Source organism: Athene cunicularia (genome assembly GCF_003259725.1).
Source record: "Athene cunicularia isolate RWA chromosome 1 unlocalized genomic scaffold, athCun1 chr1_part2, whole genome shotgun sequence".
NCBI classification, from domain to species: domain Eukaryota; kingdom Metazoa; phylum Chordata; class Aves; order Strigiformes; family Strigidae; genus Athene; species Athene cunicularia.
In genome coordinates this window covers 20,193,338-20,206,448 of record NW_020799092.1, presented here as the reverse complement: position 1 = coordinate 20,206,448, position 13,111 = coordinate 20,193,338, and the positions used below count along the sequence as shown (strand labels likewise).

At 38.8% G+C, this 13,111-nt stretch overlaps 1 protein-coding gene across 1 annotated transcript in view; it reads right to left on the bottom strand.

The window, feature by feature from the left end:
• Nucleotides 1-13,111, bottom strand: part of RFX4 (regulatory factor X4) — a 78,663-nt gene that overhangs the window by 51,729 nt on the left and 13,823 nt on the right. The window contains exons 4-5 of the mRNA XM_026863952.1: nucleotides 12,100-12,223; nucleotides 37-98 (exon numbers count right to left, since the gene is read on the bottom strand). Of these exons, the coding sequence (XP_026719753.1) occupies nucleotides 37-98; nucleotides 12,100-12,223 (186 nt within the window). The remainder of the gene's footprint in view (nucleotides 1-36; nucleotides 99-12,099; nucleotides 12,224-13,111) is intronic.

Below are 13,111 nucleotides of genomic sequence, written 5' to 3'. Positions count from 1 at the left end.
CTGTATGAGATGATAATAATACCATACACAGCTTACTTTGATTGGCCTCTGGTTCCAAGTCTTCTTGTCGTTAGCTGTGGAAACTGTTGCCTTATTATCTACAAATAAATAAATAGAACTGATATTAGAAAAAAATTGAAAAGCACATTTACTAATACTTAATTTAATATAGACTGTTAGGACAGAAAAGCAAAAAAACTGTACTGCAATATCAGCAAAACGCATAGCAGGAGAAATCAGAAATAAAGCTTTTTATTTTTTTTCATTACTGAAAGAGGGCAAAGAGACTTCAAAAGTCACTATACTTCTATTAACTACCATTAATTTAAATAAAGTCTTTCAGATGTTACTGGAGTAGAGTACATTTCCTTAAAGATCTAAGATCAGTTCTGCCTCTAAACTAAGGACTGTACTTAGAATTGGACTACTATTTATTTGTGTCAGTTTGCAGGATCAACAAAATTGGTTTCGCTACAAATAGAGGAAACTCTCCCTTTGAGAGTTTTGGAGGCCACAATTCTTTAAAGACCTTCACAATCCTGCCATTAAACACTCCTGTATCTAAAAGATGAGTCCCTGAAAAGATTTTGGTATTTGACAGGGGCACCACTTCTACCAGGGAAGACTCACTGTTGCATTTGTAAAGATAGCTTGTAATCAATTTATCCTCTGGAAAACAAGTGCATCTCAGAAACAGCAGGGTATCATCAAGAATCTGGACTCTAGCCTGTCAGCAGAGATTAAAAGAACATTGCTACTGTAAAACAAAACTTCTTTAGTGCCAGATGCATTTAAGGAAATGGATTAATGAATTTAGACTGTGTCTTCAGTAATCAGAGCCACTGCAACCAGGCTAGTCCTGATGAAAAAGTTCTGCTGTAGTCACTGGAAAGGCAGCGCTCAGAACCTCACAGGATTAAACCTGATTCTTAGTGTGGTCTGCAGTAGGAGGAAAATTCTTCCAGCAGAACAGTCATGCAAGAAAGGCTGCAGTAAGCCTTGAAGATTCACTGGCAAAAGGAATGTCTTCCTTTTTTAATTTGTAATCTATTTTAATTGTGTTTTCATTATATAAATTGCTGTATGTTTCCTCTTCAAGGTGGACACTGACTGATATTAAAGGAAAACGGGCATACAAGATGGAATATAACTGCTCAACTAGAAGAACATGTCAATTAAAATTGATTAAATAATATAGATTTTTTTTTTCTCCATTTTGCCACCACGATAAATATTTAATCCTGATTGATGACTGAAAGCTCTGGAACACGTATTTGGATCAAAAGGTACTATATAAATAAAGACATTACAATGTCACGTATTTGACCATTTCTTCAGTAATTTTTCTTCTTCTTTTTTTTTCTTTTTTTTTTTTTTTCCCCCGCAAATGTATAATCATCTCCCCTTTGTATCATGTAAAAATTGACCTGTGTCGGTTTCCAAGAGCTTTGCATAACGCGGCTGATGTCAAAAACTCAGCATAGACTTAGAGTCGCTAGGTTGTTCAGCTTTAATTTCTGGAGCAAAACTTCAGCAAACAGTAAAACACTTTTGTGGAGCTGTGAAAGTTCAGCCTAGCTGTTTGATAAATGAGCAGACAGGCAAGCAGCCCTTCTTTCTTTTTTTGTATGGATTCAATGAAGCCTGCCTAAAGAACACCACATGCTGTTCCAGCTACTGATCTAACATTCCGCAACATCTCAGCCTTCCAAATTCCCTTTAATTACACATTAATCCCACCCCTCTCTCTTTCATTTTCTGCAGACAGGGTTGGGGGCTCCACAAGGCTGTGGGAAAAAAGGCAGTGTTGAAGAACTACTTTCTGAGGATGGTTTTTTGGGCTAGGGGACTTTTAATTTTTTTTTTTTTTTTTTTTTTTTTTTTTTTTTTTTTTTTGGTGGTGGCAGTTGTCATTCAGAAAATACCATTCCTCTCCAAAAATTGATTTTACAGCAGTAGGCTCAAAAGTAAATCTTAATACTAGAGATACCTTTACCCTATTTTTTCTTTTGGAACAACATGAACCCATATTACTTTCAAGTCTTTCTAGCAGTGATGAAGTGTTACAATGCACACTGTAAATGCTACTTTATGAACCATATGCCGTGGGAGTTCCTGGGATTTAAATAAATCAGCCAATTTCTACATACCAGGGCAGAGGTGATCAGGAAAAGAGAAGAATAACGGAGCAGTTGATCAGATGATCCCTTTTTCTTTTCTTTGTTTGCTTCTTTTTAAAATCCAGCATATTTTAAACTATGAGATACACCTTTCAGAATACAGCTAAAAAGTATGCATCACTTTAAATATTCTTTACCAATAATTTACAAAAAGAAGAATAATCTAGCAAACCTTTGAAAAAGAGATGTCAGGACTTTTTGATCTAATGCTGCATATATAAAATATGTATAATATGGCATACTCATGCTTGGATGCTTGTACACAGGAGCATGGGTATTTATATTTGTGTTTGAAATAAAACAAGTCAAGTACTAAATGAGCTAGTTGTTTATATCAATGTTTATATTCAGCTACATTTATGCAAATCCCTGTGCAATGATATTGCCATAGGCAGTGAGATTTCCCTGAAAGGAGAGATTAAGCTAGATCAGGCAGGACAAAGTGGAGTTCACTCTGTGCTGAAATCGATGGAAAAAGCAAAGGGTCCAAAATGTTGATTTTTGAATCATAATTTCAGCCTGAAAAGTCACCCTATAAAATACATCGTCATTGTGTTTCATGATTATTAACTTTTAAAGACCTACAGAGAAAATGAGTTAATTTTACAGCTGGGTGGGGAGGGAAGGGATTTCCTAATAGTTGGACATGAAAATTCAGGTCCTGATCTGAAACCCAAGTTGGATCATTTTCCTTTCATTACTGCAGTGGGGTTGTGCAAGCAAACGAATCAAGACCAGACCACGCAGTTTGAGATGCTGCCTGAATGGAGCTCAGTCCCCGTTCTCACAGCAGCACTGGCTTCTCAACAGAAGCAGTGGTAAAAAGATCTCATGGGTGGTATCCAAGGGAATTTTGGAGTGAACAGGCCTTTTACCATTGTCCTTCAATGGAACTGAAATTTCACCTCATATTTCTCTAAAGTGACCACAAATCCAGCTGCCCTGTGAGACACACTGAGTAAAAGGTACAGGTTTTACATTTTTCAAGTAAAATTCCATCTAAATGTGGCACTTTTGACAGTTAGGCATTATTTTATGCTATTGGCTTTTTGGTTTTGAGACACATGTAGACCAGGAGTTTTGCATGCAAATAACTTCTGTCCCTACTGTATTAGCCTCAGAATGATCCTTCAATTTCTTTCTCAGTTAGTAAACTTTAATTGTGTTCTCTCTCTCATTCCTCTGCACCTTGCTCAAGATTTGATCTTGCCTTCTGCCTATAGAAGATCTTGCATGCTTTTATTGATTTTAAAAAAAGAAAATTAAGATCTGGCTTATCTTTTTGCAACTCCATAATTCTTTTGTTGATTGCCTCCTGTATACGTAAGAACCAGAAGTCATTACATTATAAAAAACATATATAAACCAACATACACCTTTTCAAGGGATTAGTATATCCAGGTCTGTACTAGTTTAACCCTTTTGCAGACAATCCTGATACATAGTTTTAGGAATGCCTGTACAGGTAGAACATAAGGAGAACCTTTTCTTTCTGACAGGCAGTAACCTTTCCACTCTGAATGTATGGAACAGCCAAAGTGAGGGCAGGAAAGAGAAGTGTTCTCGTATTGTTCTCTCACAGTGCGATTACAATACCAGTAGTACAACATGCAGCATGTACTGCGCGGACCTTGGAGCTAACAGGATTTTTATCCCCTGTTGGCTCTTTAAATCTAGTAAAGGTGTCTGAATAAACTTGAATTAAATATCTAGTTACTTGTCATTTTGGTCATTCTTAAAATAATGTAATAAAAATTAAATAAGTTACCTGAGCATCCATGCAAAACACAGAAAGCTTTATGAGCAACAAGTAGAAAAATGCACTTCCTCTGTAAAGTTCTGTATTGTAGTCTGCACAACCTATTAACCTTAGACATGGCTAACTGCAGGAGCTGTTCTGTTACCCACAAATGGCTGCAAAGGTGCATTCCTTCATCTTGATTACTGCCAGCTGTAATTTCTGCCACTGCATCTCTCCTCACATCTCTAGCACTGTGACAGTCCAACACAAGCAGAGCCAGCCCCAGCTTAAAAATGAGGAATGTATTGTCTATTCTGCCTTCATCCTTACACTGTGCCCCATCACTTCTCATTACATTCACTATCAAACTGTGAACTTTATGTTTCCCAATTATTTCACCTAAATTCTTCTATGATATGAGATGACAAAACAAATCAGGGAAAATAAACCAAAACAAACCATCTTATAAAGCATCTTATGCATCTGTCTTCATGCAAACAAATAAGGATGGAAGAAACCAGAGATATCTGGGAACTTCTGAAGTAATTTTTCCCTCCCTCTCTCCCTCCCTCCCTCCCAATATTACATTTTGCTCTGGGGGCAATAGGCAGAGGATGACTTTTAGAAGTCTTGTCCCTGGAATAATATAAATTGCCACTTTTCAAAAAGCATGTTCATTTTGTTAGGGCATCTAATCTAGAGGGATGTTATTCTTCATGACATGTTTCTTTCTATTTGAAATAATTCTAGCCGTGCTTCTAGAACTTCCCAGAGTAATGAAATAAAATAAAATTAAGTTGCAACCCAGTATTTTCACTCTGCCAGAATGAGAACTGGATTTCAGGCTCCAAGCTCCGTAGCTCTGGGAGGTTTTAGAAAGATTCTAAATACAGTGGAATAAATACACTTTTCTCTTCATAATAGGGACTGGCTCTATTCATCTAAACTCAAGTTCTAGTCCTATATCTAGAGAGCATGCTTTTCTTTTATGAAGTCAGGTACAGGAGATCTGTGTTTATTTACCACATTCTATTGTGGTGTTCAGTCTTAAACTTCTTTGCCATGGCAGCAGGAAAGAAACCAATGGTGCCAAATATAACTCTGCTCCCACACAGCTATGGTTTCTTTATTCTCACTGCTGTGAAACACAAACAACGCTTATATCCTCAATCTTACATGGCAAGTGTAGGATTTTTAGGCTCATTCATATTTGGCCTGGATCATTCAGGGGTTTCCCCATCTGCTTCAGAGCTTTTTAAAATCCTCCCCTGAGACAGTTCTGTTACTGTTACCACTTGTGTTAACAGGTACCTTTTGTCTCAGAGATGGCTTGGGCCTGGCTTAACACCACATTACCTTGAGGAAAAGGTCAAGAAAGCTTTGCCCCAAGAAACATCCACTGATAGGAAAGAGCATAATCAGATTAGTCAATTACAAAGTATCATTCCCATCCCCCAAATCCACCAAACTGTGCAAAGAATAGGAGAAGAACTGTGACTGTGTCTATACCCTCTCTACTCCTTGCTTGCTTACTTGCATGGCCAAGGAGAGAAGACTGTAGTGTATGGGTCCAGCGTTCTTGACCCCAGATCTGTTGTCTATTTTGATTCAATAACCTTCCCATTTCTCTCCACGCACTTCCATCATTTTGTGGAACAGAGCATGATCTAGCTGTAGGATAAGATCTTGTTTCTAACACTGACACATCTCAACTGATACTGCAAAGCAAGTCAGAAAAGCCTGCTGGCACCTTCTCTGATGCCTGTGCCCAATTCTGCCTGCTATGGAGATTAGACTCCATGAGGAACTACAATTGAACTGGTCCCTTTAGTGAAGCTTGTGAGACCTCTCCTCAAATTCATCTATGCACAACAATATCCTCCTTCAGCAGCTCCTCTGGCCAGATGGAATTCAGCCTAAGGCATGATCAAACAGATTACTACATCCCAACAAAGATACAGACATTGAATGCTCTGACTCAGATGCTTAGCTGAGCTGCAGTCACTTTTGGTGCTGACTTGCTGAAGTCAAGCAGATGTAAAACCCTGCACAACTCCCCCTGTTCTGTACTGGTGCCAGCACACTTAACTGCCATCACCCAGCATATCTGTGGGAAAAGGCTGACCGCCAGGATCTGTGCATTCTGGCAGACTGTGCTGTAAGAACACCCTCTAGGACATGTTGACAAGGCATGAGGTAAAGCAGCCCAGAGGCTGCTATACTTTATGCTGAAGACCTAAGTAGAAGCCAGATGTTCAAAGTGGTAATGCCAGTAAAAATCCTTTTGCTAGAAGGCAAATCTTTGGGAAAGGAAAAGTCACTCTAAAGAAACTGAGGTGTCCTTGCTGGTTTTCTTACTGCCCAAGATCAAGGAGAAAAAGGCAATAATCAGCAACATGCAATAATACAAGAGATCAGTGAAGCAGAGCCAAGGGGGCAAAGACCTTTCCAGCCACACTGTAGGACCCCTGTTCCCCACACCAGCATGGCCACTTGCTTCTGCAGCACTTGTGTTACTACTGGCCTCCTCAGAGGAGCCTGGCCTAGAAGATTCTGAACTGGGAAGAAAAGTCATATTCCTGTTAACAATTCTTCAGTCAGGAACCTTAGCTGTTAAACAGGGATGAAGAAAAAGCAGGGACTGCTCAAATAGTGCCAACAGACTGACACAGACATTGAATGCAATAGCAGAAACCACATCCTCAGCTTGATTTTCCCTCAGTTCTGTTTCTCTTTTCTATATTGACTAGAAAAAAAGTTTAATTAAAAAAAACCCCTGACATTCCATATGTAGTAATTGTTCATAATAATGCAAGAGCTGGTTTAGTCTATTGGAAGAGGGCACTTAAGAGTAAATTTGGCTTTGCTATACTAGTCACTGTTGAGGCTACTCAGGAGCAAACTGAGAGTAAAGGAAAAAAACCCTATCTTCAGGAGAAGCATCTCCTTACACACAGTAGGCAATTTCCAGATGTGTGCATTTCAATACAAAGACAAATCAGAATGCAATCACATCTCAATGTCATTAGCAATAAGAGTACTTGTCTGTCCTTTTTAAAGATTAAATATATATAGTGTGATAGGATGAAACTGTAAATCCTATTTATGCTAATCATGCTTGAAGGAACAGTCCTGCTAGCAAAACTTCTGGGCATAGAGACAGTGCATAGTGATAAAAGAGGACTCTGGCTGGTACAGCATGTACCTTCCTGGAGCAAAGCAAACTATTGGGTAAAACGCACTTTTCTGCTGGTATAACTGTCCCTCAGCCCATTTTTTGGATATGGGGTGGAAATATTGGTCAAAAATGTAACATATCTCTTTCCTAACCAGTATTACAAGTCTATTGTGGACTTTACCTTTCCTTAATTAGTGAAATAAATTTATTGGAATCTAATTTTCACTTACAGCAAAGCCAGCCAGGGAGCAACAAAGAGGCTCTAAAATTTGTGTGAGCATATATCCATGTTAAACTTCTATATGCTGCCAGAGTGATGTAAAGGGACCTCAGGCTGGGGGAGAACTACCCTGCAACGTGTCAGCATCTTTCATTTTCCTTTTCAAATATTATTTTATTATTGCTTGTCAAAAGACCTGACAGGAAAGCACCGAAAGAAAAAAAAAAAGAAAAACAAAAGAAAGTATTTAACCTCCAGGGGGCATATGGGAGTTGTGGGAAGAACACCTCATGAGGATGAAAAAGAGGTTTGCACCACGAGAAACTACGTGTTCTGTATGAGAACGGCAGGGTCCGGGAGGTGACTTACCAACCGCACAGTAAATTTAAAGCAGTGAACTGAGGACATGGAGGATAGGGGAAACCGGTGCAGAGAAGGAAGATTACATCTTTAAGGGGCTTGATTAAGAAAATAAGGTTCATATAGGGTCACAAAAGAAACAAGAACAAAAATCAGCGTTGGAAATAAAAGTGAAAGAGACTGCCGGCCCAGTTGAACAGCTGGATGACATGGCACAGCTAGGAGAGAACTAACAAGCCTTATGGCACCCACCCATACACAATAGTTACTGAGGGGCTTGGAAATGGTCAAAACATTTCTGCTTTTAATTTGACTCAGTGAAGGCCCCAATTCAGAATGATTTAGCTTTTGCAACTAAACCCAGTGAGAATAGAGTCAGAGTCTTCATCCGCCATAATTCCTACCTCAGTAATTAATTACCACTAGCATTTTAGGTTAACATGTTGCTCAGAAGAAAAAACATACACCTGCTCAGCCCTCCCTGCTGCAGGCAGCAGCAGAACTTCCAGTTGGAAACACCTTAAACTGCTCTCCAAGTCCACAGGGTCCCGGAGCAGAGCCTGAGGCATTTGCAGCACAGGGCTGAGGAGCAACAAGGCTGCACTCTTTTTAAACTGACCCCAGCAACAGGCTTTCACTCCTTCTGCCTGAAGACTAATTCAGAGTCTAAACATGTTCATGGTGAGAAAGCTTTTATCATATGCAACATTTTTATTGTTAATAAGTCCATGATGTATCTGCCTTTCCTCACAGTAGTTCCCTGTCTTCTCAGTGGTTGCATGGAATAGTTTTACTTATTCTGCTTCACTTCTGGGTGAAATCATGATCCTGTTGAATATAATATGTATATAATATGCTTTACTGCCTACTCAGAAGTTTAATACTGGAGTCTCCACTTGCTGATGCTGAGCTGTAACCAGCAAATACAGGGCCCTCCCTAGTCACTGTTTAGTTGAAGTATATGGGTAGAAGAGTGCTTGGTCCTGTCTTTTGCAGGCAAGAAAAAGTTCTGTAATGGCATTCTAGGTAGCATAGCTTATTAGCAGACGGGCATATGCTAGTATAGACAAAATTATCTAATATTCACATATTAATCGGGTGAGTAAAGCACTAAAATCTTGGCCAATGTATTAAAGCTACATCTCCCTTTGTCATATAAGAATATATCACATTAATAACCATATTAAAGTCTTCCTTAATTTATATGTTCTTTAAGTGGCTTAGGAGTATAGGTTGATTTTCTAAATGTGTTTATTTATACAGTAATTCTCTTCTTTCCTCTTCCTGTTACTTTTGTTGCTATCAGCCTGGTTTCATCAGGAAACAGTCTATGAGGTGGTCCATTCTATGTCCTAGAAGTTTAGTAGAAAACACTGGCTGGATAATGGGGAGACCATACTGATGTTAATGCTGAGGACAAAGACAGAGAAGAGAGTTCAGGTTTTAGCTGAGCCATTTGGCACCACCTGACTGGACAACCATGAGTATGAGGCAACCAGTCAACACTTCTATTACTTTGAACCACCCACTCCATGTGCTGCTTCTTGCCCAGCTGTCGGCATGAGGGGAGAAGAGAAAAACAGACAGGCAGACAGGAAGGAATCTAAAAATAACGTAGAAAGAAGGTACAGCAGATGTGTGACAAAACTGAAAGAAGCAAGACCTCAGTGTAGTGACTGGGACCTGGAAATAATTGAACGTACTGCAGGGAAAAATGGAGATATTATGTGAGATTTGGGTAAAGCTATGGATTTAGGGAGCATAGGAGATGGTAGGAAACAAGATCCATTAGTTCAGCTGTTCTGTTCTCCCTGCCATGCTCTGTTGTGGATATATTTGACTTACATCAGGCTTAAGAAGTATGCATGGGCTGAAGCACTGTCTACAAAACCTTAATCTGGAGAGATCACTTTCAAGCAAATTTCATGTGTCTCCAGTGGTATCTTTAAAAGTGAAATGAGGGCTGTTCTGTTAATTGAGATGTAACTGAGTATGTAACAATACACGAGGATGTTACTTATTACAGATTGCTTTAATGTGCTGAACTCCTTGTCTCTTTCTAAAAACTACCAGTCTGTTAAAGAAAAAGCCTAAATGTTTAACATTGCCCACAGAGCTAAAGTTCAAAGATGAATCATAAATTCAATGTGGCTTATTGAAAGGCGAACTGTCTACAATTCCACAGAACAACTAACTCCTTTCTCTGGAGGAGATGACAGCTGCAGGGCTCTTGATGATTCCCAATGAGGACAAACATGTCTGGGGTCTCTATTTCAGCAGCTAAGTATGGAACCCCTCAAATAGCACCTATTTCACTGCACTGCCTCCAAGGCATTTATTCAACACACATTGCCAATATGGTATTTAAGTCATATGATAATAAGTCTGTTGGCTAAAACTTCATTAGTGTACCTGCTCCTAAGGAGAAGCTGACTGCAAACTATTGACTGAATGAAGTGAGTGTCTGCCTTGCAGATCTTCATGACTGCAGTACATTTTCTTAGCAATAATAGGTTGAAAAGAATCACTAGGGTCTGCTCAGTTTCTGCAGATGCAGAAGCCTGTTTCACTTCAATATTTGTGCCAGCATTGCCTGATGTTCCTGGACATACCTGTAAAGAAGCCTCATTTCCCACATCTGAAAGTAATGGCCACACGAAGCACTAGTTTGAGACAGTACTAGAATGATTCTGCATGGCCTCCTCTTCACAAAAAAGGAAAACAAATTTCATGCATCACTGCTTCAGAACTTTATTGCAACCAAGTGGGAAAGATTTGGACCACAGCACATGAAAAACACATTTGAATGCCATGATTTCTGGATGGAAGACACTGTATGTGCCCTGCTAGGTCAAGGTACTCCTACCAATGAACAGCTGTGTGCATGAGGGGCAGGGGTGAAGGAGGATGGAGTAATACACAGTGTAAAAAGATTGCCACATACCAAAAATTGGTGAAGTCCCTGGTAGATTTATGTTCTGATTAAATAATGTCAGAATATTTACACCTTGCAATTTACAGAATTTTTAGCAGCAACAGAAGTAGCATTGTGTAAATATTACCCACATTTCAAATGTGTTAGACTGCAAGAAATCTGTTTCTTGGTCTCACTATTCCTAAATTACATGTTGCCACTATACTTACCACTTGGTAGCAATATCAACAACAAACAACTTCATTCACACTTATGCAGTGTATTTAAACAGAAACCTAACACAGAATCAACTGAGCTATGCAGGTCTTTAAACACAACAAACATTGTGATGTTAGAACATGGTACAGTAACTTGCCTTGCTAAACTGCCTACATAAAGATGCACTATAGCAAATGACACCTCATTAAATACATTCTTCTCCTTCACCTACTCTTTACACAGGCACTTACCCTAGGAACATTTTTCCTTCTTTGAATACCCAGCACTTCTATAGAACAAATGTTGCAAACAGAACAGAATAGCTTGCAGGACAATCAGCTTCAGATCATGCTTGTAAGCATTTTAAAAACACTGGCAAACTCTAAACTTTGCTTTTTTCACAGCCCACAAATTTTAAAGGTTTGCGATACGTTCTATAGTAAAATTTCTCTTTTGAATTTAAAAAAAAAAAACATATAAAAATATCATCCTATTTTTCACTGAGAGGAAAACATCCCCCGACCAGCAATTCCAAAACCCAAACTTTATGTAACATCCTAGACAGCCATTGACGTCTGCTAGTGGTGTATAGCATAAGAGCTTTACTGCTCACATCTGGACAATGCACAGCTGCGTCTGTGCTAAGAGTGCATCTCCAATGTGAGTCTGGAGTTAACGGTAGTGGCTCTTACTAGAGCTGGACTGGAAAGTGGAAGCACAAGGAATCACAGTACAGAGATAACTTGGGAGACTGTACCTGCAGTGCTGCACAAATGCGTAATAGATGCTTTGTGGACTTCCACATCTGGTGGCATTGTACTCCACTGTGTGAATTTACCAGTGTGGGCTGATACCACCAGTTCAGGGATCTCTGTATGATGCTTACAAAAATGGCATAGACAGGCTCCAGAATTAAATGATTGATATTTTACCCTTTTATTTTTTTAAAAATATATATTTGTTAAAGCAGTGCAGGTCACAACACAGATGTGTTTACACTGACTTGTATTCGACTTCCAAGTTGCCAATATTGTATACCATGTCACTGTCAGCTAGGCTGGGAGCTGAGGTCATTGATAAATTTAGTGTATTCTGGAGCTTAGTCATGATTAGAAGTTATTCTGTCAAAATACTTAAAATCTTTGTCTTTGTCCAATAACCTGAGTACAGAAGATATTCCATTCATATACCTCTATCTCTAATGGTAAATGATGATTTCTTTTCAATAGTCCAAACTCACCTGAACCACTTGAGAGCTCAAAGCATCGTGCTGCTGTTTAAACTTACCTTCCCAAAGCTGGCAGCATTAACAGGCTGCGTGTCATTTTTCTCACAGAAGTCCAAGTAATGCATGTAGAGAGCACTTCGAGGAATGCAGACACCTTCTGCAATCTCATAGTTCTCCTCCAGCCTTAAAAAGCAAATATCAAACAGAGAGAACTGCAATTATGTTGGATGTCCTCTATGGTAAACAGTCTGCAAAGCTGCATCTTCAAGACCAAATATTCTGGCTTTTGCTTGTCTACTAAATTTGCTCTGCTTTGTTCCTAAATGCTCTTTCCAATTCACTTCTATTCATTTGGTTCACGCTTGCTATTAAAAATATAGACTGTGAGTTCTCAGGCAAGTAGAGATTAGCACAAAGGGATATTGGGTTTTGAACATGCTCCAAAGTTCTATTTTTAGGAAAAAATATACTAGTAATCTGTTATACCATAAAAGCATCCTGCAGCAAACAAATGTGCAACTACAAAACAACAAACATTCACTGAGGGGATGCATTCTCTCATTATTTACAGATAAGTCACCTTTGGTTCATGACACACTCTTCACTCCTGTCCAGCTGCAAAAGTCTCTACCTTGTGGAAGCAGATGTGGCTAAAGCAAGTTATTTGCAAATATTCAAGAGTGTGCACAAAATCACATCTGTAAAATATTTTCTTGCTTTTGCTGATGGACAAAGTGAAAAAGAGTCCATGGTCTGAATACAATGCTGAATAAAACAGTGAAATAACATCCTCCTCTGCCTTGTAGAAATTATTATTATTATTTATACAGAAAAACACACAACTATAAAATTTAAAATTATGCATCAAATATATGAATAGGCATATGCTTCATCTCTAAAATCAGAAACTGGGCTCATTATAAGTCTATAGATTAGAACAAACATTCCTTTGAAATAACATTTTTATGATTACTGATCCAACAAAGTTCAAGAGGTATTTACATACACAGTTAACTTTAAACCATAATTAATCTTGTCATCCATGGTGTCACTCTTATGCATATAGTTTTG